We start from the raw sequence: 25,752 nt of genomic DNA, 5'->3' as shown, positions 1-25,752 counted from the left end.
CACTTTTTTTCAATGACGTTGTAATTTTAAATTGTCACCTAATGAATTGTTGTAAGTCAAGGACTATATGTAGATGATTCAGGGTCTGTATGATAGTGAGTGCTATCATTGGTTTTAAGCATGATTTACAACCTATAACTTTGATAATCATTTATTTTATTAAGAACTGGAAGAAACATTGCTATTATTCCCAAAGTGGCTTCTTTCAATATACACTATAAAGATTTACTAGAAATTGAAATTTGAAGTTGAAACTCAGCCTTATAATAAAATCCTATAGTGATAGTGAACCTATGGCACCCGTGCCAGAGGTGGCAAGCAGCGTCCTCTCTGATGGCATGCGAGCCATCGCCCCAGTTCAGCTCCTCTGTGCATATGCGCATGCCTTCTGCCAGCCAGCTGGTCTTCGGGTCTCTGCTGCGCATGTGCGGGGGTGGAGTGTGTGCAGGGGGCACGCATGCATGCATGGGAGATAGGGGCATGTGGGGGCATGTGGGCACATGCGGGGGCATACGTGTACATGTACAGGGGATGGGGCACATGAGGAGGGCCATGTGCGCATGCACCAGGGATGGAATGTATGTGGGGTGGGGTACATGTGGGGGCTATGCATACATGCACGGGGGCATATGTGGGGGTGCACACACATGCACAGGGGCAGGGCACATGCATGGAGCTGCGTGCGCATTGTATTTTGGAGGTTCAGGGGCGCGCTTTGGGCACTCGGTCCGGAAAAGATTAGCCATCACTGCACTAGAGTAAGAGGCATAGTGGTAGGAAGGATACAAAGGACTGAATTTAAGAACCAAATAAATCACAAATTGATCTGGTTATTCTGTGACAGGAAGTCTTCCCACACTGACCCTATTACATCCCAGTATAGTTTAAATTTTTCCTGCAAGCTGCACCAAAGCATAGTCTGAGTAAGCTTATAGTTAACATAATTAAACCTTGGAAGGATTTTTATTCTCATCTTGACTGATGATCTGCATATCAGAGGAAGTGTCTTCCAGCATAGGATGTATGGGCATACTCTGTGGATCTATCAAAATCTCATAAGGGACCATAGGATGTTTCCAGGAGGATGTGTTAAAAATTTCCCAAGGTTCTTCCTGGCCAAAGGTTCCTATGAAAGGAAGAAGAAAATAAAGTGTAATGCTGAAACTAGCAAATATGAAGAATCTGAGGCCAGACAAGAATTAGTAAAACAGGCGGTAGGTGCCTTCAAAGTTCAATGCTGATAAAGGAACCCCCGTCCCAAGAGTTAATTATCCATTAGTGGGAGAGATGCAGGACAAAAAAAAATGTGGGAGCTAATATACAAATACAGTTAGATTCACAGATACTTTGCCATTATAAGAATTTCTTTACCATTATAAGAGATTTCACATCTGCAAGACTTAACATTAGCTTCATCTCTAACTCAAGAATCTACTTTTGCATTCCTAGAGAATAATGTATTGCTATGCCCAGGGTTTAATAAGGAGGACTATTCTGTGAAAATAGTTTAGAAGAAAAACAAACATATTATTATATAATAGTGGCCAAAATTGTGGAAACCTTTTGGGAAAAGTGTATTTTTGAGATTTGATGGCTAATAACACCACTTTTTTTTTTTTTTTGGAGTTTCAAGATAATCATATTCCACTGCTGGAAATGCCTGGGAATAGCCAATTGAAAATCTATGGAGTCGACTAAAGAAACTTGTTAGTCAGAAGCAATCCAGCAATAAAACCCAGTTAATAGAGGCAATCATTCAATCTTGGTTTCACATTATTACAGCTGCAGAACTGGTTCACTCCATGGGAAGACATTGTAAGGCTGTAATTCATGCTAAAGGTTACCCAACTATTAACTGACGTGATAATTTTTGTATATCTCATTTTTTCTATGGTGATAATTTTTGTATATCTCGTTTTTTCTACGTGTTTTACTTTTCTTCTTTATACTGAAACTGCTATTCTAATAGCAAATCCTTCATAAAAGTTATTGCATTACATTCTTGATTAAATTATCTTTCCATTGATATATAATTTTATGGTACTATCCAAAAAAAAAAGTGATATTAGCTAGTTTTAGAAAATACACTTTTCCCAAAAGATTTCCACAATTTTGGCCACTACTGTATAATGCTATTATAACGTAACATATTATATATTGCTCAAACAGAAAAAAGGGGCTGGAAATACTGCTAATATATTATTCATATCTGATATTCCACTCTTTCATTACAGACCAAGGGAACAAAGCTTATATTACAAGATCATTTTTAACAATAAGCTGGATGTGAATTCAATTAGATGCATTAAAAGCAATAGCATTATTTCCCATAATTTGGTCTACGCATGGCAAAGATTACGTTCGCAAAGCTAATTTATGGTTGCATGATTTTGGTGTTTTGTGAACCTAACTATTGTTTGTAATATACAAATCCAGCTATTTGTTTAGTCAATAAGCCACATTAAAGAATGAAACACATTGTGTGAGCTCAGTCAAACTTAGGTGTAGATTGGATGTTGCTAATTATATTCAGTATGTGTGCATAACTATTATTGCCATGAGGCCACGGAATTCTTGCTTTTTGTTAACATGTGCAAACTTGATAGGAACATATAATTCAATAGAAGAGAATATATGAAGCTCAGGGTTTAATTATGGAGACTCTGAGCTTGGTCACTTACTTGCAGATGTCTCTCTACCCGACTAAGCAACATCATCAGTGCATATAGAAATACATTGTGCATAGATATTTCTTTCAAACTGGAGTCTATTATAGTTGAAGTAATAGTGCTCCAGGGATTCATGTAAGGCTACTCACATGGTAGCACACTTTAAATCAGTGGAATTTAGGGTTGACAAGGCATAAAGGATTACAGTGAAAATATGCATGGAAGATATTATAAAGGCAATAACATTAAACTGAATAATGTTAGGGCTGTTGTTGCTGGATTGCTAAAATCTAAATAACCATTAGATACAGTGGTGGGTTGCTCCCGGTTCGCACCGGTTCGCAAGAACTGATAGTACAAATTTGTAGTAGTTTAGAGAACTGGTAATAACATTGGCTAGCCACACCCCCGAACCGGTCCCTAGCCCGTCACCACTCGCTTACCCTGCCCACCTCATCAGAGGCTTTTTTTTAAAACTTTTAAAAGCATTTTTTCTACAACCTCTTCAGCCAAAAAAATGCTTTTAAAAGTAAAAAAAGAAAGCTTCTGATGATCGCGCAGCTCAGCTGGGATTGACAGAGGCTTTTAAAAGCATTTTTTCTACAACCTCTTCAGCTGAAGAGGTTGTAGGAAAAAATGCCTTTAAAAGCCTCTGGAGATCCCAGCTGAGTTGCCTGATCGTCAGAGGCTTCTAAAAGCATTTTTTACTGCAATCTCTTAAGGTTGTAGAAAAAATGCTTTTAAAAGTAAAAAAAAAAAAAAAATTGGCCATGCACACCCAGTCACATTACCCCCCACTAAGCCATGCCCACAAAATAAGCCACGCCCACAGAACCGGTAGTAAAAAAATTTAGAAACCACCCCTAATTAGATAGCAGCAAATAGATATAGAGAACTGTAACTCTTTGCTATCCTTAATGGGAAGAGTTTTGTAGCCCAAATCTGTAGCTCTAAACAAGATGTGTCTTCCATAGAAAGAAACTCTCCTCCCAGTAAGCGGAGCTAAGGAACTGTCTGCCTCAGAGTCTTACTTGGTTGGGTGTGTTACTTGCAACCCTGACAGAAACTTTTTCTTGCAGAAGGATTTTCTTTTTCAAATAGCAAAAATTCAAGGCTAATTGCATGTAGTTCTCATCGATACTAATAGGACTGAGACCAATTGATTAAGTTGCTTTATTATGAGCAATTATGTATTAGTACAATTAAATCTGCATCAAGTCCATTATATTATGTCCACTGATAAAAATAAATAAAAAACAGCAGACAGTTCACTGGGTTCAAAATCAAATAATTCATCACACTAACAAAACAGCTGCAACAAAATAATATCTAAATTTTTATTTTTATATGCGTTCGACTTTTCTCTTTCTTTCCTTCCTCTTCCCTTCTCCAAAAGGATTATACAAAGGAAGAAAGGGAGGATGATTAAAAAGTGCAGACTGTTGTGTGCATATGAAAAAAAGAAGAAGCAGCAGTGTTATTCTGCTACTGCAAACAACAACAACAATCCTCCCCTGTCAACCCTGGAGCCATCTTTGAACATCTTCAGGGTTGCAACAGCGAGCCTGGATGAAGCTGTGGGAAAGAGAGGGGGGAGTAGAGATAGCTGAGGGAATATGTAGCCAAAATAACATTCTTCCGTCTGGGAACCAAGGACACTCTCACCAGCACCTGGAGGGGCGTGGATTGGAGGCATCCGGGATGGAGAGAGAGATCTGATTGGGGCATGTGATGGTTGTGTGTGATAGAAGGAAAAACTTTGTATTTTGAACTGGGTGGGGAAAACCCGGGGGACTTCAGATTTGGGTTTTCACCAGCTGTGCCAATATGACATGCCTAATAAATCTATACTTTGAGGAAGTATAGATTGAGGAATCTTGGCGTTTTGATTTCATATGGACTGTTATTGGAACCCTGCTATCCACTACATCTTCAATTATACTAAATTATATCTTATCTTATATTGTAATGTAAATCATTCTCATTTATCTGATAAAACTCTTACTTGATGATTTATTTAAAGTGCCACAAAGTCAGACAATAAAATTGTGTCATGGTTTTCCATTGCATTATAAAGATTAACAGAAAGATATATATTTAAGTCAACTCTGTTGCTACAACTATCCAATTTTCCTTCTTCTAAATTTTTACTAATATTTAAGATATCGCATTATGCTCATGCTTTACAAACGTATTGATTTACCAATGTACTCTCCATTCAGACTCCACAAACGAATTGTACAATCAATAGAACAGGATAAAAGGATATTATCTTCATCTATAACTTCTAACCTGTGGATTAAAAGAAAAGAATCAGACCTACTATATAAGCATAAATTATCCTTTTGTAATGGTTAAGATCATACTTACGTTAGAACCAGACCTAAATGAGCTCGCCAATGGTTCACATCTGAAGCAAGAAAAAAGAAAAATATCAGTTTATTCATGGACTGTTCAGAATTATATTAATAGAGAAAAACACTACAGTATATATATATATATTAAGGTCTTATATTTAAACATATAATACGTGAGACCTTAGGACTGTAGTCTCTGAAAATATCTGAGTCCAGGATTGGAGCATGAGGTTATAGGGGGAATGTAATTTTGGAGCACCTTGCTCTGCTCTTCTTATAACTTCCATAGTATATACGCATTAGCATTCAGAACAGGAAAAAAAATCAATGGAAATTTTGTGGGCTCCAATATTCTGCCAGTCTATATAACACCCACTTTCCCTTGCCTCCAGTGGTGGGTTGCTACCGGTTTGCCCTGGTTTGGGCAAACCGGTAGTAGCAGCAGCGGGAGGCTCTGCCCACCTGCCTGGATATCATCAAATACGCTCTGCGCATGCGCGAGCAAACCAGTAGCAAAGGTAAGTGAAACCCACCACTGCTTGCCCCCATAAACACCCACCATTCAAAGTTTACTTCAGGCTTGGAGGTGAGATAAAAATAATTCCATAACAAGGACTGAAAGAAAATAAACAGACTCGTTTTTCCTGCATTTTAGCTTTCAGGAAGATTCCAAATTCATGTCCCTCAAAATACAGGTAGGGGTGTCTTTATCTGCTAGAATAAAAAAGACTAGGTCTCTTTTCTATGTCCGTCATTTACACAAAGCATGATTTGAGCAACATATATGCCCTGTTAAGAAACAACTGACTTAAGTAATTATTTTAGGAGGGTGGCATGCAGAGCGAGAGTAATATGTCTTTAAAAGAAAGATTACAGAATAGTCACTTAAATACTCCATCCAAACTTGCCTCTTACAGCTTTTATAAATATAATATTTTCTCTGTTGTTTCTTGTCTGTTGCAATCATTAAATAGGAGTACTACATACAAAAATATAATCAGCTCTTGATTTTACATTTTAAGTGATTATTTCACCAGCCGTATTAAAGAATATTGCCTTTTTACAAAATTAAACCATACAGTCTAGGAATACCACTCTGTGAGCGATATCTGGACCAATTCAACTTTTTAAAATAATGCACTCTAGATTAATTTTTTAAAATTCGTTCTTCCAGTTCTAGATAAAAAGCTGTAATATACATATACACATACATTTTGGTGTTTCTTCTTTTGTATCCTGAAGGGCATAATTTTGGATGTCATGGACATATACATAACCATCTTCATCAGCTGCATACATATACGAATCATCTGCAGTCATAGCAATGCTGCTGATCAGGGATTTCCCCCTAGACTGGAGTATACAGTCGTACACCGTAAAATTATGCACTGTTTTGAAAATTGCATGACTGCATGACTATACAGTATAAGGAGAAGTATAAATTCCAAAGAATGAGATTCTGATTTGCATGTTAGTCCAGGAATTTCTCATCAGCTATCTGCTCACATTAAATTTCAGGGAGATTGAATTCCTTAAGCAACTCCAATAACATCCATATTGTAGTGGCCATCTCTGCGTTATACCACAAGACAATGTAAAATCTTGCATTCATAAAGATTTAACAGAATGAGTACCGGTACTTCATGCGATGATGATCTTAAACTTCAATCAGTGAAACAGGACTACAAATTTACCAGTATTCATGCTGAAGATCTGTTTATAATTCATCACACAATCAGACAGATATTTAAACTAGATTTAGTATATGATTATGATTATGATGATTGCCTTCAAGTCAATCTTGACTCCTGGCAGCTGTCTGAATAAATCCCAGCAGTTTTCTGAAGAGGTTTTTGGAAAGGGGTTGGCATTGCCTTCTTCCTAGGGCTAAGAGAAAGTGACTGGCCCAAGATCAGCTAATCTAGAACTCAGAGTCTCCCAGTTTCTAGCTTTAATCTCTACAGCAAACTGGTTTTCTTTCTAACTTTTACAGCCATTAATTTTACCAATTAAACTTACTGGTTGAAAACTTGCTATGAGTGGATCCTCTGAAAACAGGCTCCAGAAATGCAAAAAACCTGAGGGGCGGCGGGTGGTGGTGGGGGGGAGAGGAATCATAAAGACACAAGATGAAATATTTGGTAACATTTAAACAAGCATACTTCTGTATTAACTGTAACTGAATAACCTGAAGGCAAATTTATAAAACTACAGTGCGTATAGACTTGATTATATAAAGTTTAAGATTGCTAGGACTCTCTCTAGGATTTCTAATCTCATTGCTTTATCTTTCCATGTTTTTAGCATGATTGATGATGCTGTGACAAGCGGAAACAAGGTTCCTGACATCGAAGTATCATTTCCTTATCTAGTCTGTAAAAACATAAGCAAAATTAATTGAAATAGAATTTATCTCCAAATTGGGCTCATCAATTAATTAGGTTATCACTATGGTTGTTTTGTTAATTATTTATATCATCTATTAATCCTACCTTGTGGCCCATTGGAAACCAGAGATGCAGTAGTTGAATCAAATTTCACAGCACGAGTCTTTAGAAAAATTATCCGTATCACATCAACTGGTGGGGAAAGAAAAACATATCATCACTGTAATAGCCCAACTGCATTCATCCTAATATATTATTATGAAATTTGTTTGGCTTGACTTTGCATCCAGACATTTATAGTTTGCCAATTAAGTCATAATTAAATTAACCAAGACTTGGCACAATATGTGAATGCAGTCAAATATCCATATTATTAAAGTTAAAAATTTAATTTCTATGATTAAATTTTAGCATAAGTAAATAAAAGGCCCCGTGCTCTGGGAATGTTATATACTTTTTAAGACTACAACTGTAAGTGTATATATCTGCTACAAATACACTTAATTTAATTTTATCTGAATTGTATATTTGGAAGAGATTTTTTTGGGATCAAACTTTTTAGAAAGGTTTGTAGCTTTAATCTGCTAAATTTTAGCCTCCCCCACCCTGATCTATTGCCTTCTATTTTATTTGTGTCTTTTGCTTGTGAATGTGACCTATCCAGATAAAACCACTTCTGAATGAAATAAATGCATAGAGATCTTATTTTAATGTTCTTATTTCAAAGATCTGAGCTGTAGACCAAGTTCCAGCAGAAATCTGTTTCTAATGTCAGTCAAAAGAGCTGTGTTGAACACATGACTGAGATACATTAATTAAATAGTTTAAGGACCTATGCCAAATAAAGATCATTTCCTGCCCACCCATCTGGAAATCAGGAGGTGACATATATATTAAAATAACATCAACAAAATTAATGGGCTGACTTAACTATTCCTAGTGTGGTAAAACACTGAGTTGTTTTAACTAGCCCAAACATGGGCTAGGCTTCAACTGTGAATTTCCCCGGTATTTTCCATTTCTATGCAATTCCATATGCAATGATTCATAAAGAATCATTCATGGCAATGTGAGAATTATATTCTACAGTCTTTTTTTTATTATTAGTAAACTTACTCTGAGAATGAACAGAGGCAGCTGTGGTCATTGGAATGTAGAATCTATGGTCTATGTGACCTGAGACCATATTCCAAACAATAATTTCACCATCATAACTGGATGTTGCAAGAAGATTAGGGGGACACTGAGCAACACAGAGAATGTCTTCTTTGTGTCCCCAGTTCTGGATAAGGGGGAAAAAAAGGTAAGAAAAAAAGTAAGAAAAAAGTGAACAAGACTGATTCGAGTTGTTTGTGTTTTGGTTTCGATTGTATTTTACACAGTGGTGAAATCCAAATTTTTTTACTACCGGTTCTATGGGCGTTGCTTGGTGGGCGTGGTGTGGTGTGGCTTGGTGGGTGTGGCAGGGAAGGATACTGCAAAATCTCCATTCCCACCCCACTACAGAGAAAGGATTCTGCAAAATTCCCATTCCCTCCCCACTCCTGGGGCCAGCCAGAGGTGGTATTTGCTGGTTCTCCAAACTACTCAAAATTTCTGCTACCGGTTCTCCAGAACCTGTCAGAACCTGCTGGATTTCACCCCTGATTTTACACAATATGCAAACCAACAGGTAGATGAAATTACACAATTCAGTATAACTTCATAAGTATAAGCTCTCATGAGTTGCAAAGTCTACAACTTTCAGTATGGCCACTACGTATACCCTGGAAATAAATATACTTTATAAAATAAAGTTAATAGGCTGACTTTTATGAAAAAAATAAGCCTATATTTTTGGATACTGCCATGTTCATTTACTTTTTTGTTTTTGATTTGATTTAAATGCCGCCCTTCTCCGGAGACTCAGGGTGGCTTACAATGCATTAAGCAATAGCCTTCATATTTTTGTATATTTTATACAAAGTCAGCTTATTGCCCCCACAATCCGGGTCCTCATTTTACCTACCTTAGAAAGGATGGAAGGCTGAGTCAACCTTGAGCCTGGTGAGATTTGAACTTGCAGTAATTGCAGGCAGCTGATGTTAATAACAGTGCTTTAGTCTGCTGCGCCACCAGGGCTCTTTATGGATGGCCTCAGTCACACTGGCCACAAGAAAGCACCATGTGACTAATTTTATCTTATTGGAAGTCATCAGAAAAAGAGATTATCCACATCTGATGAGTCAAGAAGACAAATTGGTCATGTGTTGTTTCCAGGATTTACAGATCATCTATTTGGAGGTGGAAAGCTTCAACTTGTAGGCCTCATCTGATTCACCAGTATAATGCTTCCAGTTAACAAGATATAGATGAGGGTCCCTCTCTCCCTCTCTCTGATTTATTTATGCTTTGTTCTTCTTTTAAGCAAAAGGGTGATTTGTGAATTTATCTGGAGCTAGCTCATGTGATATATTCCTAGGGAAAGTACAAAGTAAGTCTTTCAAGTTTATCCAGCAGTACCAATCCACAAAGATGGATCAGATCAGAGATTTATCTCCACTCTTATATTATCCAACTCCCCAAATGTAATCAAGCTGCTGATCCCAAACTGCTTATATAGCACTTTATATGCCAAACATTTCTTACTATGTCATCCTGCCAGTGGGGCTGAGGTTTCTTAATATGATAGAAATCATCTGTGGAATCCTATAACAGAAAATATCCAAATAAAATTATATCTAAGATAATCATTTATAATCTCAACATGAACTTTGCATTTCCAGACATACAAAAATAAAATTTAGCTCCAATTCTATTATTCCATTAAAGTTACCCAAATCTGATTTGCCTATTTCTCATCTGAGTTGTGCATTCAATAAGTTACCAGCATTTGTTCCTATGAGTAGATTGTGGCTTCCCTTGACGTTTGTACTGCAATCCATCCTCCCACTGAAGCCTTACAATGCTGCCATTTTATTTTACACTTTTCCTAAACAGTTATCCAATTCTGACATTAAACTGAATTTAAAGTGTGTTGGTCATTCAAAGCACAATTACAAATTAGGTACAAAGCCCCAGAGAGTTGGACAAACATGGCTACAAGTAAACCTTTATTACAGTTTTAGAAGAGTAGCCATAACAAAACAATCTCTGGGTGTAAGAAACCAATCTAGAATTTATATCCAGTCCTATTGCAATTCTTGTTTCTTGTTTCTTGTTTCTCTCTACATACAGAGAGAAGTCTTGACTTTCATCTTCTCATGCTTCACAATCCCATCTGTTGAATGCAACTCCATCCTTACATCCTCCGTATTCATACCCTTCTGTCCACTTAAGCTGTGATTCTCTTGCCATTAACAGGGCCCTAATAGCAGCTAACAGCCTTTAAAAGAATTTGAAATCTGTTTGCATGGAATTGTCAGGCTGTTTGGCAACTACCTGATTTAAAACCAGTCTTTTCAATTTAGAGACAACCAGGGGTGAAATCTACTTACCTTCCTTACCGGTTCAGAAGCGCATGACCGCGCGCAGACTTTCTGTGCATAAAACACGTTAAAACCAGGAAGTAATGACACCCAGGTGGGTGGGCGGAGCTTTGCTCCACCATCACTACTGAATTGCCAAACCACCGGCCAAGATCGCTACGGATCTGGCGATCCGGTCCGATCCGGGAGCATTTCACCCCTGGAGACAACATATATTTAGATGTATTATAATGGAAGCTTTCTGATTTTCTTTCTCATAGCTGATAAAGGGGAAGTTTGCAACTGATTATTAATAGACTCATGAATCTTTATTAGCCTAGAAGCCACATTTCACACAATATACCACTGTGATTGTTAATAGAGAAAGAATCCAAAAGAAAGCATAACATACTGCTGCTAAGAAAACCTCATTGATATGCCCATATAATTACTAGGAATCAAGTTCAAATTTTGGGAAATGTGTATACAACACATATCAATCCATACATCCATCTGGTTACATCTTGTGTACAAAGTGGAAGGGCCTTTTCATTGCTACATGTGGATTGACCACTGTGAATAATAAGTGGTATTTGCCCATAGATTCAGGTAGTAGCTAACAGAATTCTCGGATTTTCTTGCTGATCTATTCTTGAATTTGCTACTAGCAGTGTAGAGGCACTACAGTGAAAGCAGAACACCAACTTTTGGGGACCATAATTAACTAAGTAATGCAATTTTGGCCACTTAAAATCATGGGCCAATAGAGCCAGTTCCTACACTAAAATGGAAAGTGTTCTCACTACAAGGCCATTATTTATGTACGAGGGTACTTTGGCACAACAATTTCGACAATCAATTAAGAGTGATACCATTTTTTGTATAGAAATGTGTTACTTACATAAAACAAATTTATTCTTCTGTCCCATCCCACACCTATGATATACCTGCAAAAGCAATTAATGTTTACCAAAATTTGAATTATTATAGTCTTTCTGCTATGCAGCAGCAGTTAAGAGTCTAGCTGCTAGGGCCAGCTATATTCCACTATCCCTCTTATATAAATTACGCTATTAAACTGTCAGTGAGTTGAATGATTTATTATTCATTTTAAATATAGGTGTAATCTTCAGTTGTCACTAATTTTTCAAGGAGTTCATTCACTTTCAGCTGAGCTGAGCTAAAAAGATCTTTTTTCTCCAGTTCAGACTATAGCTGTCACACTGCAGAATGGAGTTTGTATTTTAAGCAGTACACTCTCAAAATTTTCATTCATTCTTCATTATTGTAAGAGGTTTTGTTTATTAGATTTCCCCCCAAGTTTTAATAATCAGGCATTCATCTTAATTCTGTAACTCTGTCTTCAATATATATCAGCTTCTGAATGACCATTGAATTCTTTTAAAAGGATTTTGTATGTATGAAACTGTACCTTCATGCCATTAAGTTTTACATGCTTATTTCTGCATATTTAACTGCTAAAGACAAGAGCAAGCCAAGCTATTTATTCCCCTCTCCAGCACTACTCTATATCCTTGAATGTAATAAAATACCTCAACAATCAAAATACCTATTTTTCTGAACCTGAAGACTCAGATAGATCCCTAACATGAGGGAAATGTATGAGATCTTTTCCAATGTCATCTGCCAAAACAATGTGATGGATTGAAGCTTATTTTTTCAAGAAGAAAGAGGCCTGTTTCTATGAACCTGCCCCACAAAAACAAAACAAAACAAAAAAACAACAACAACACATTGTTTTCATTAGCCTTTCCTACACTAAAATGTCACACATTATGACAAATGTGGATAACACTTACTCATTTTTGTTGATCTCCGCATAAGCACAGTCACGAACTTCATCATATCTGTCTTCTGTACAGAAGAAAAACATAATGCTGGACTCGTAATTTTCCCCTTCTTGAAATGAATGTTTAGATAATTCAATCAACGTTCTGCTTACCCTTTTTCAAAGTGTGAAGACACTGTCCATTATTATAATTCCATATTTTCAAGCAGCCATCTTTTCCTCCAGTAATGAGTCTGAAACATGATTGCAATGCCTAATTATTTCTTTAGCAATGTGTAAAAAAAATATCACAACCCTTCTCACACACTGAAACTCTCCAAATGTACCTTCTTCCACTAAAATCAAATGTGAGGCATGTAATTGCAGAATCACCATGAGCATTGCCAAATTCAAATACAGGCTTTCCGCTTTCGAAATCCCATACCTTGACCACCTTAAAAGAAGAAAAAAAGGGACAGATATTGAAACACTACTGCCATGATCCTAAAACAAGTATCTCACAGAGAAATCTATTCTACAAGCTGCTCTGACAGTGGATTTTTGGATGCAATTCAAAGTACTGGTTGTCACCTATAAAACCCCTCATGGCACAAGTCTGGTCATCTAAGAACAGCCTATCCTTCATCTTTTCTTTCCACCCCACACAATCTGACAGAATTGGCATGCTCCAAATCCCATTGATTAAATTGTCATCTTGTAAGATCCAGGATATGGAGCTTCTTTAATGAAGAGCAGAGGGACAGGATATTTCTGCTTACACATGATTTTCTTCTGAATTATGTTTGAAGCCCACACAGCTCTAGCAAACAGATCCTTTTTCTTTGGCAACAACCAAGATCAAATGTATGTAAAAACATGTATAGTTGCCTTATACAAGTCACACTATTGATGATCTATTAGGCCAATGTGGTTAACATCACTGACTCTCCAGGGTTCCAAAGAAGTCTTATTTCCTAGCCAGGAGGTGGTGGATATTGGAATTGAGACCTTTTGCACATAAAGCAGCCATACTTCCCTAGAGTAATATTATTTGTGTTTATAAGCATTACAACTCATGGCCATGTGATTTCTATATGATCCCTTGGTTTTATCAGGCATTCCTCTCCCTCATTTAATAACACAACTTATTTGTTTTCTTTCTGTTTTAGAATGTAGCCAAAGAGATGTAGCAGACAGTATAGAAACTTTGTTCGGAAATTAAAGTGCACCGAGCAGTTTTTAAAATATACTGGACACAAGAGTCGCCTTGCAGCAAGATGGGAAGCAAACAAATTTAATAAACAAGTTTGTTGAGACAAACTTGTCACCTGTGATTTGAGGCTAATTTATTGATGATTAAGTTTTATTGACTTCAATAAGAGTAGATAGGCAGAAGTTTGCACTGTAAAATATAGAAAGAATAGGAATAAGGAATGGGAGTGGGAATAGGAATAGGAATAGGAATAAGGAATGGGAGTGGGAATAGGAATAGGAATAGGAATAGGAATAGGAATAGGAATAGGAATAGAAGGAAGGGACCCTGGTAGTCCAACCTCCTGCTCAGGCAGGAAACCCTATACTATTTCAGACAAATGGCTTTCCAGTCTTTTTTTAATAGCACCCACAATTTCTGAAGGCAAGCCATTCTATTGGTTAATTGTTCTTACTGTTAGGAAAATCCTCCTTAGTTTTAGGTTATTTTTAAATTGCTTGGTTTTAAGCAGCAGCCTAATGTATCTAGATTATCTGAGAGTAAGCCTTATTGATGACAAAGGAGGAGGAAGAAGAGGAGGAGGAAGAAAATGAAGAAATATATATGATTGGCTATAAAACTGCAATCTAAAACAAATACACAGGAAGACTTGTTTTGTGGGAGGCTACTTCATAATAACATAGAGTGTATTTAAAACAAGGTTTCTCAGCCTGTGCATCTTTAATAGAAGTGCACTTCAGCATGCTGGCTATTCCACAAATAATTTCTCACAGTTTTACAACTGCACATCTCTCACAAAGTGACTTTTAAAATTGATGAAGTTGAGAAACACTGATACATAGCACACAATAAGCGAATGTTTTTGGAAGCACATGTATGACAGCTTGTCTTTTTAAGTACTTATTTAAAAGCATTTGCTTCTGATCCTGAAAGGCATATAGACACACTAAGAGTAACTAGAGATAACTGCTTTCTTTCTTTCTTTCTTTCTTTCTTTCTTTCTTTCTTTCTTTCTTTCTTTCTTTCTTTCTTTCTATTTATTTATTTGTCAAGCATGTATAAGATAACAGATGTAAGTATAAACATTATTATGAATACATGAAATGGACATGAATAAATGGGGACAGTAGGACAGGGACAGTAGGCACGCTGGTGTGCTTATGCACGCCCCATACAGATCTCTTAGGAATGGGGTAAGGTCAACAGTAGACAGTCTTAGGTAAAAATTATGGGTCCATTAATATGTAAAAAAAATTTAAAAAGCCATTTTTACCATGCCTTTTGGCAAGGAATTTTGAGAAGGCTCAATCTCGAATCACAACTCACTTCATATCTAATACTAAAGAAACTCAGAATTCTGAAGACTGTAAATAGATTGATTATATAATTACATGCAAAACTGAAGAGAATTTTATAATTATCATTTCACTTACAGAATCTTCAGAGCAGCTCACAACATGCCTGAACACTTTATTGAATTTGCAGCACAAAACTGGTTTTTTATGGGAAGTTACTATATAAAGATCTGGAGCTGATCTACTTTAGAGACAACAACAGAATCAAATTATCAATAAATTAAAATGTTATTTCTCTTGCCACTATTGCTTAATTAGCAAAATATAAATAAATGCATTATTCTATAATTAAAAAGAAAAGCTACCATTACAGTACATCAAACCTATACAAATCAATAGCATTCCAACTATTCAAAAATGAATCCAAAGCCCAATTTTTTATCATATTTTTCCTGAATAACTGTCCAAACAAATTTATTAATATACTAATCTTAATAAGTATGTTTTGTTGAATTTAGTATCTCTAAATAAAGTTGTATGTGTGTACACTGGGAGCTTATGCACCAAAGACAAAATCCTTGTGTATCCAATCACACTTGGCCAATAAAGAATTCTATTCTGTTCTGTTCTGTTCTGTTCTGTTCTATTCTATTCTATTCTATTCTATTCTATTCTATTCTATTCTATTCTATTCTATTCTATTCTATTCTATTCTATTCTATTCTATTCTATTCTATTCTATTCTATTCTTCAGTCTTAGTGGCAAGATAAACTTTATGTATCTATAAAATTAACAAAATAGTAGGAAGTGAAGTCTGCATTTCTCTATATTCACCAAAATATATCTGATCCTCCATATCCCATATCTGCAAGGAAAGATACATGTCCCTGTCTTGCCTTCTGTATCAATCTTCTAAAACCGCAGATAAAAATAAGACACATTAAAACTTTCCTATATTTAAGAATTATTAAATCACATAATTAGGTTTTTTTTAAAAAAAATTCAGGAAACAAACATAAATATAACGTCTAGCCATTGTAAAATTATTTTTATAATCAATATGTGAAAAGGTAAAGGTTTCCTCTGTCCAGTTGTGTCTGACTCTATGAGGTGGTGCTTATTTCCGTTTTTTAGCCAAGGGAACCAGCATTGTCCAAAGACAATTTCCATGGTCATGTGGCCAGCATGATTATACACCAATACACATGGAATGCTATTATTTTCCCACTAAAGTGGTACCTATTAATCTACTCGCATTTGCATGCTTTCGAACTACTAAGTGGGGCAGGAGCTGGAGCAAGGAACGGGAGTTGCATAGCCCTCAGGTCTCAAAGCCAGAGTTTCTAGCTGACAAGCTCAGCGCCTTTAACCGCTAAGCCCTTGTGCCTCCTTTTGTTTCAATCTGTAGCATTCTTTATATAATATCTTTAGATAACACACTATTCTCTTTGCTTGGCTAAGGCTTCTTTCATTAGTCACTTTTGATACTTACAGATGTACTAGGTTGGGAAAATATCACAAGAAAGTGCTTTCCTGTGATTTTTTCCTCAGAATTGTTATTATTTTCTGGCTTTTAAAAAAGTGTAGGTGTTATAAGAGTAGTGAATTGAACACATAGAAATTTAATTTGATTTCTTTCAAACAATTACAGTCACCTGCAGATAAGTGGTGGGTTTCAAAAATTTTTACTACTGGTTCTGTGGGTGTGGCTTGGTGGGCCTGGCAGGGGAAGGATACTGTAAAATCTCCATTCCCACCCCACTCCAGGGGAAGGATACTATAAAATCTCCATTTCCTCCCCAATCTGGGGGAAGGTTATTGCAAAATCCTCATTTCCTCACAATCAGCGGGGATTTGGGAGGCAGAGAATAGATGGGGGCAGGGCCAGTCAGAATTTTTACTACCGGTTCTCCGAACTACTCACAATTTCCGCTACCGGTTCTCCAGAACTAGTCAGAAACTGCTGAAACCCATCTCTGCTGCAGATTATCTAAACTAACTCATTCCAGATATCACTGGACATCCACCAGTATCCTTTTCAATTCATTGCCACTGGCAATTTTACAAAGTAAATAGAATAAAAGTCCAAATCCCCAAATTTATCCCTTTGTGAAACAGAGGAGAACAAGTTGACTGACCATATTCTCTTACATCATAAGTTTTATTCTGACATAAACTGACAAACAGAACACTAAAACAAACATTTATATAGCTTGTTGGCTATTCTTTGGCCAACAAGCATTCATCAAATCTAAATGAACTGTATCATATTGTTGAAGTCTTAATTCTGACTTGCTTTATTCATTTCTACTGATTACATTTTTGGTTATATTTTGATTTAAGATTATAATAACACATATTTGAATGTGTAATCTTTTAGACTTATTGTAGTTTACTTTCATTAATTGAAGCTAATTCTTCACTCAGCAGAATTAAATTGAAATTAGGTTTTTTTCCGAATGAATCTGAAATTATGAAAGAAATAAAATCTTTAAACAAAGTCTTTTGAAGTAAAAATTAACTAAAAGCTGTATTTAAGGTTTAATTAATGTCAGTCCTGTATCTAAACATAAACTGGTATTAGATAAACAATTTGGTACTCCCAAAAGTGCCTAGATATATTTGAGTATCACTTTTCCTCTATGGTTCCTAACCCTCCTGATCAGTGGTGGGTTTCAAAAATTTTTACTACTGGTTCTGTGGGTGTGGCTTGGTAGGTGTGGCATGGCTTGGTGGGCGTGGCTTGGCGGGCTTGGCAGGGGAAGGATACAGTAAAATCTCCATTCTGTCCCCAATCCAGGGGAAGGTTACTGCAAAATCCCATTTTCTTCCAATCAGCTGGGACTTGGGAGGCAGAGAATAGATGTGGGCGGGGTCAGTCAGAATTTTTACTACCGGTTCTCCGAACTACTCAAAATTTCTGCTACCGGTTGTCCAGAACTGGTCAGAACCTGCTGAAACCTCTGCAGGTTCTCTGCTCCTGATATGTATTAGTTTAATATGTGCACATATGTTAATTAAAGATTTTATGAATGTCAATTCCTGTAAGCCTGATTCAACATTGTAATACAATATTGGAAATTTGGAGATTACTTATCCCAAAACAGAAAGTAACACCATAATGACATGCTCTAGTAATGACAATGTTTTAAGTTACAGGTTTTAATAGATTCCAACAAGCTAATCCAAAAATCACATTAGTAATTATTTAAAACTACCGTAAATGTTCATCTAGATTTTACAAAATGTTATTTCCTTGTAATATTTTGCTTAAGGGTGCAATCCTAATAAATACCACAACATTTCAAGTATTCTCTTGAAGTGTTCCAACATAATAATCACACTATTTCAATAAATCCTAGTATTTTTTCAGCAATTTGTTACATTTCGTTTTCCATAAATGAAATTCTTGGATCTGTCTAAACATCAGGAGCTCTGATAATGTTGCTTTGTACTTTACCGTAATCTTAGGTGAAGAATGGCCAGTGTATCCGTGGCAACACAGAGTGATCGAGTCCCTGATATATAATGGCAAGTAGTAATCTCTCCTTTAATTCCATTGTTTTTTGAACAAGCAGTGAATAAGCAAGTCTGATCCTCCATATCCCATATCTGCAAGGAAAGAATTGTGTTATATTAAAGAGAAAGAACTAGAATAAAAAATATATATAATTTGAAATATGAAAAAGACAGACCTTAACTGTGTTGTCTGTTGATATGGAAAATATTTTATCCTCCTCAGATACGTAGACATAGAAAATGGGGGCCATATGACTTTTGAGCATGCCTGTGGGTCTTCTGAAATTCAATGAGAACATTAAATCTTGACCAATTAGAAACACATAATGAAGTATATACTACAATGAGCCAGTAATAATGGTAATTTATTTATTTGATTATTTTCCTGGGCTCCAAGATCACTGCAGATGGGGACTGCAGCCAAGAAATTAAAAGACGCTTGCTCCTGGGGAGGAAAGCTATGGCAAATATAGATAGCTTACTAAAAAACAGAGACATCACCCTGCCAACAAAAGTGCGTATAGTCAAGGCTATGGTTTTCCCAGTTGCAATGTATGGCTATGAAAGTTGAACCATAAGAAAGGCCAAGCACCAAAGAATTGAGGCCTTTGAACTATGATGCTAGAGAAGATTCCGTCGAGTCCCTTGGATTGCAAGGCGATCAAACCGGTCAGTCCTAGAGGAGATCAACCCTGACTACTTTTTAGAAGGCCAGATCCTGAAGATGAAACTCAAATACTTTGGCCACCTAATGAGAAGGAAGGACTCACTGGAGAAGAGCCTAATGCTGAGAAAGATGGAGGGCAAAAAAAGAAGGGGACGACAGAGAACAAGGTGGCTGGTTGGAGTCACTGACGCAGTCAGCATGAGCTTAAATGGACTCCAGAGGATGGTAAAGGACAGGAAGGCCTGGAGGAATGTTGTCCATGGGGTCGCGATGGGTCGGACATGACTTTGCAACTAACAACAACAACAAATTTATTTGATGTTTCAATTCATTCTTGACTCCTGGCAACTAGCTGGACATCATGGCTATAAATATATCCATGTTTTCCTGAAAATAAGACCTGGTCTAATTTTTTTTGCCACCAAAAAAGGTACCAGGTCTTATTTTGGGGGGATGTATAATTAATGACTCACCTCGCGGTGGCGATACCAACAACCCCGCCCAGCAGGAGCCTCCTGCCGGCCTAGTTCTTTGGCCGCTTGCCACTGCTTGTGTGCATTGTCCCCGGTTTCCATTTTGCCATCAGCTGAGAAACAGACTCCGGATTGACGCACGTGGTGCCCCCTGGCGTCCATTTTGCAATCAGATGCTTTTCAGAAAGCACTCTGCAGCCGATAACAGCGCTCTGGATCACATGCATCAATCTGGAGCCCATTTATCAGCTGCAGAGGCATTTCCAGAAGGCCTCTGATGGCAAAACGGAAGCCAGAGGGCAACACACATGAGTGGCGGCAAGTAGCCGCAGATGAAGTGGGCCTGCAAGGCAACGCAGGTGTCGGGGTGTGCGAGGCTTGGTAAGTAGAGCAGTTCCACAACCCCCATCCCCATCCTAGTTTAATTTTTATCCATGTGCCTTGCCCCACCCCATGCAACCCAGAGTGAGCGGAGTCTTAACTAGGGCTTATTTGGGGGGTAAGGCTTATATTGGGCGCACATGTAAAAATCAAGCTAGGTCTTACTTTTGGAGTAGGTTGTATTTTCGGGGGAAACATGGTAGATTTACAAATATATACAACAAAAATAATTTCACCTGACTCAGTTTTGAATTGTATCTTCAAAAATATTATTAATTTGTGGAAAGATTGGAAAAATGCAAAACAATCACTCTTCAAAGACCAAGAAGTCTCTGAAATGTATTACTAGGAAACCTGCCTTAAGGTAATACTTTTAAAGATTTCCTGAAGGGGCAGCTATATTTCAGTGGTCCCAAAAGACAAACCAGTATTGGACGATAGTGGCATATCTTTCTATTTTTCACAGTCAAGGGAGGAGTAAATGAAGCTAATAAATTCTTAGTAGGAGAATGTTATGAGTGAGAATGGAAAAGGTAATGGAGAACTGAATTTGTTCCCTATAACAAATCCTATTTTGCCATGGGCTCCTATAGAAATCCAATGAAAATCTAAAGAATAATGAATAAATAATAAAAAACCCTTAGATTTATTTATATCATTGATAATGACAAGAAAAATATTATCCCCTCCTTCCATAACTATAGTAAGGATCTCTTAAAGGATTTTTAAGCTAACTGTGAATTAGGAATTCATTTGTTCTACATTTTTCTTTACAAATCATACTAATTCATGCCTACATATCCTAAATAGAAATAGCACCTTATGCATTTAAAATAACTAATAGTTCGCTAAGAACTATAATAGAGCAGTAGAAGAATAGTTGCAAAATCTTACCCAGGCATGTATGGATTCCATATTCGAATAATTCGATCCATTCCGCCGGTTACTATGGCATTATTCTTTTTACTAACTGCAAATGTTTTGACTCCTTTATGAACCCGAAAAATAATCTGATCCCCTTCAGCTCTCTGGGAGGGAGTTCCTAGCATTTCCTGTGATTTCTTCATCTTTGAATCTTTCTTATTTTCTTTTATTTCTCTCATTTGTTGCTCAACATTGGTAGCACCCATAATGCAACCTGTAGAAGGATATGAGAGTTCAGTAAAAGATTCCTACGCAGAATTTAGACTCCAACATTCTTATACAGAGTGAATATTCATTGATTTTTTTTTTTAATTATGAGAGTTAGTTTGATCTAATAGTTAAAGCACCAAGCTAGGAAACCAGGAGACCATGATTTCTAGTCCTGCCTTAGACATGAAAACCAGCTGAGTGACCTCAGGTCAGCCACACTTTCTTAGTCCAACTCATCTCACAGGGTCACACCAGTTCTATAGAACCAGTAGTAAAACCGGCGGGAGGCCCCGCCCACTGACCCTGATGTCATGAAAACGTAAGTAGAACCCACCCCTGCCTTGATTGACAAAAGACAAACTCAAATTATCCTATTTTGGACCCATTACTCACAGACCTCTCTCTCTAGAGAAGGTTCTAATGCTGGGAAAGTGAAAGGAAAGAGAAGAAGAGGCTGAACAGCAGGAAGATGTACTGACTTGATAACAGTAATGATGGATGCACTGGTGGAAGACTTGAAGGATCAGATGTTTATGGAGAAATCTTTTGGATAGATAGATCTTTACGGAGAAAATCTATTTATATGGTTACTAAGAGACAACACCAACTTGATAATCAATAATGAAGTAACTTTAAGGGAAGACTTTACAAACAACTTATAAGGAATTATATAATTACCGATTACTAAGGCTGTAGGCTCATGGCTTGATGCAGAAATTATTGCCTTAATGGAATCATAATAATTCAGCTAAAGAGACAGAGAAAAGAATATTATTCAACCAAATACTGGTGAGATGAGAATGTTATTATTATTTTATTTTATTTTTCTTAATGAAACAGATTAAGTTACACAGAAAAAGAACATAGCTGTCTAATTATTACAAAATCCTGGAAAAATATACCCATCAATTCTCCAAAAGGATCATGAGACACAGAGTCAAAGTTTAACTGTGTCTCAACAATGAACTCTTCCTGCCTTTCTGGAAAAAAATATGAGTGTTTTTGGATTGCTGTAAGAAGCTTAAACATGACTTGAAAGTATAAAAAAAAAGCGAATAGAACCCCATGTTCTCTCTAGATCAGAAGACCCTTCTGTTTTTACCTGAGTCACCCAATCTCCATGAACTTTCCAACGGATGTAAGTGACATTTGGGGAAAATATAGCACTCTCAAGCCTTATATTAGGGAGATTTTCCACTTTGGGCAGCTTCTTCCATGTCCTGAAAGACATCAAGAAAAGATAATTATATCATTTCATCTGAAAGAACTGATGCCATATCTCTACCAGGCAGGAATTACAAATTGCCAGCTGAATGCTTCCTGTTACCTCAATTGATATTTGGACTTTTGTAAGCGCTTACCTCAGGATCTCACCCACAGAATATAACTGCAAGATATTGACACATCCCTATAACAAAACAAGAGGGAGGGAAGGAAAATACAAATATATATTCATGTTATTTTATAGATTACAAAATTATACATTATAAGATTCTGGTCAGGTTCTGAAAGCAAATTGAAAGGCCACAATTATGCATCTTTAGGACATGAGGCACTTTGTAATTCAAAGTTTTGAAAGCGATTTTAAAACTCTAATGATTTGAGACCAGAACATTACAAGGAGGGATGCTTCTTTCCATATATAGGTAGTACTCAACTTATGACTGGTCGCTTAGAGACCATCTGAAGTCCCAGTGGACCTACCTGGGGAATACTTTCAATTTAGGATTCGAAGTTCTAATGGTCACCCCCCCATGGTCACATGACTGTACTTTTGGCCCTCAGCAACTGAGCCACATTTATGGCTGTTTGGAGCATCTCACAGTCACATGATAATGTTTTATAAGAATGTTGCCGCAAACCAGCATTAACTTCTGTTTTTTTGCAAAACTGCATCTGTAGCAAACCATTATTTTTATTTATTTTTATTATTTATTAATTTAATTTATATACCGCCCTTCTCCCAGAAGAGACTCAGGGCGGTGAACAGCCAAAATTAAAAAAACATACAAATACAAAAGTTAAGATAATTAAAAAGAATTAAATCACTTAGAATTAGTTCACTTAATGACTGCAGCACTCACTTAATGACCGTTGTAAAAAGGATTGTCAAATTGGGTTGGCTGCATGACTGACCCACTTTACTACCACGTTATGACCATGTTGAGTAGGCTTCATTATGGTCATAACTCAAGTACTACTTGTATAACTTGTGGGTTATTCAGTTAATGGTTGCATTTACTGAAGTATATTTCCAAATCACAAGAAGTAATCAGTTCACTATATTCTGCTTCACTATTCCCCACCTTGAATACTGTATTCAGTTCTGGGCATCACATTTCAGGGAACTTGGAGCAGAGTTCAAAGAAGGGTAATAAAAATGGAAATAAAAACTAAGCTTTATGAAAAGAGATTGAGGAAGTTGGGTGTATTTAACTGTAAGAAAAAAAAACCCAACTCAGCAGAGATATTGTATGATACTCTTTTTCAAATGCCTGAAGAAAGTAAAAACCTGCTCTTCTTTTAGAATGCAGAATAATGTATTTAAATTACAGGAAGAGGAAGAATCTCCTGAAAATTAGAAAAAGCTTCCTATCAAAGGTGGGCTACCATTTGTTCAGGATTCTTTCATTTACATTCATGCAATACACAGCACTTTGGATCTAATCTAACTTCTCTCTTCACACTCGACATAATTCTGTGATTATACCTTTAGAAATAAATATCACACTTCCATTTCTTTTCTTTTCTCTGAGCAAGTGTTTTTAGAAGACATACCTGGTCATCGCCATAAAGAATCATACATTCATCATGATCTGTGTAGCTGAAAATGAAGTATAGGAGAAAATGAAGAATTTCCTGTCCCTCATAAATAAATTTCATACAAGTTTTCAAGGAAATCTGAATCATGCAAGTGTATATATGAAATCTAAACAAGATGGCATTCTTCAAACCCTTATAAACATCTAGGCATAGAGAGGAGCCTAGAATACAGATATGAGCTCTGATGCTTATGACATCAGTACATCAGAAGATTTGTAAACAAATTGTAATCAGTTTCATCTGAATATGCTTTGCACAGAGGGTAGCAAAGTGCAATCAAGACTTTCAGTTCTGAGCTGAACAAAATTCCTTGGCTGCATATCTTCCTGCCAACGGAGAAAGTCAGAGATGAATGAGAATAAGCCAACATTGTACAATTCTCCTCAGAACAGAGTAAGGCTAACGTGCTTTGAAAATGATTCAGAAGGGGTGCTTTGAACCCCATGAAAGGCCAGCACCCCCTCTCTGCTACTTATTAAACTGGCCTACTTTTCTTCAGGCTTCTATATAAGCTTAAAAATGCTTTAAGAACTGCCTCATTAAAACAATTCTTAAAGTAACCATTATCTTTTTTTTTTTCCAATTTGAGCAAGAAATATAAGAAAGGATAGGTTGATTTTATAACCAGCAGGGAGCTGTTAGGCTCATAAAAAATTCACAGAATGTCCTCTGAATCATTCTCCTAATGTGCATAATCATGCACGGAAATTTTGAACAGGACTTTTGGAATATTGGCATTTTAACCCTCTAAGGTCCTGACCTGTTATAAAGGTTCTCATACTTAACAGTATAATGATGCTTTAATGATAAGCTATAATGATGCTTTATCTCATAAGTGCAGGACCTGTGGCTCTCTGGATACTACTGAACTATCATTTCCACCAATGCTAGGTAGTGTGGCCCGAATGCCAGCACAGCCACAGGAAATCTGTTTCCCCAATCTTCATGACTCTTGGACCCTCCTATGCACCCAAACAATTAATGCAGCAACATTTTGGACATTATGGGGAAATTAAAAGAATGTCTTCTGATGGTTGCTGACCAACTCAAGGAGAGCAAAAGAAAGAATCATAGCCAGTGAAACGTATTGTACCACTGACCTTCTACAACAGAGGTGTAGAAGACAGAGGTGGTATTCAGCCAGTTTGCAGCAGTTCACGCAAACAGTTGGCGGAAATTTGGCCACGGTCGCCAAACCGGTAGCAATGGCTGGCTGGCCATGACCCAGAACTGGTCCTCCGGTCGGCGCTCGCTCACCCTGCCCACCATGTTCATCGCCGCCATGTTCTTTGCACACACGCATCCCATTGCCTTGCAAGTCCAATGGGATGCTCATGTGTGAAGAACATGGCAGCGATGGCAGCAGCTTTTTCTGTGACCACTGGTACTTTTTGGCAGCCTGTGGCCAGCCGTCACCGCAGCAGCAAAGCTGGGGGCTGCCAAAAACTCCGGTCAGCTTGCCTTCAGCTTGCCTTCCGGACTCTGGACCAGCCACCATGGAAGGTCAGTAGCCCGAACAAAGAGGTGGTGGTGGAGGAGGAAACAGGGCTAGGGCTGGGGCTGCTAAAGGTGTGGAAATGGGGATGACTGGCGAAGGG

The 25,752-nt window shown here is 37.1% G+C and overlaps 1 protein-coding gene across 1 annotated transcript in view; it reads right to left on the bottom strand.

Moving 5' to 3' along the window:
• Positions 1-25,752, bottom strand: part of LOC117661834 (cilia- and flagella-associated protein 337-like) — a 55,229-nt gene that overhangs the window by 3,640 nt on the left and 25,837 nt on the right. The window contains exons 9-28 of the mRNA XM_034411025.3: positions 24,110-24,155; positions 22,693-22,739; positions 22,434-22,551; positions 22,010-22,079; positions 21,092-21,335; positions 18,853-18,955; positions 18,618-18,769; positions 15,295-15,397; positions 12,996-13,102; positions 12,823-12,902; positions 12,680-12,734; positions 11,761-11,806; positions 10,042-10,101; positions 8,530-8,695; positions 7,519-7,605; positions 7,046-7,104; positions 6,238-6,379; positions 5,040-5,079; positions 4,873-4,961; positions 951-1,126 (exon numbers count right to left, since the gene is read on the bottom strand). Of these exons, the coding sequence (XP_034266916.2) occupies positions 951-1,126; positions 4,873-4,961; positions 5,040-5,079; positions 6,238-6,379; positions 7,046-7,104; positions 7,519-7,605; positions 8,530-8,695; positions 10,042-10,101; positions 11,761-11,806; positions 12,680-12,734; positions 12,823-12,902; positions 12,996-13,102; positions 15,295-15,397; positions 18,618-18,769; positions 18,853-18,955; positions 21,092-21,335; positions 22,010-22,079; positions 22,434-22,551; positions 22,693-22,739; positions 24,110-24,155 (1,990 nt within the window). The remainder of the gene's footprint in view (positions 1-950; positions 1,127-4,872; positions 4,962-5,039; positions 5,080-6,237; positions 6,380-7,045; positions 7,105-7,518; positions 7,606-8,529; positions 8,696-10,041; positions 10,102-11,760; positions 11,807-12,679; positions 12,735-12,822; positions 12,903-12,995; positions 13,103-15,294; positions 15,398-18,617; positions 18,770-18,852; positions 18,956-21,091; positions 21,336-22,009; positions 22,080-22,433; positions 22,552-22,692; positions 22,740-24,109; positions 24,156-25,752) is intronic.

This window comes from Pantherophis guttatus, chromosome 5 (assembly GCF_059756535.1).
Source record: "Pantherophis guttatus breed Tessera chromosome 5, ASM5975653v1, whole genome shotgun sequence".
Classification (NCBI taxonomy): domain Eukaryota; kingdom Metazoa; phylum Chordata; class Lepidosauria; order Squamata; family Colubridae; genus Pantherophis; species Pantherophis guttatus.
Note: the sequence above shows the minus strand (reverse complement) of the source record. Positions and strands in the feature narration are given on the sequence as shown.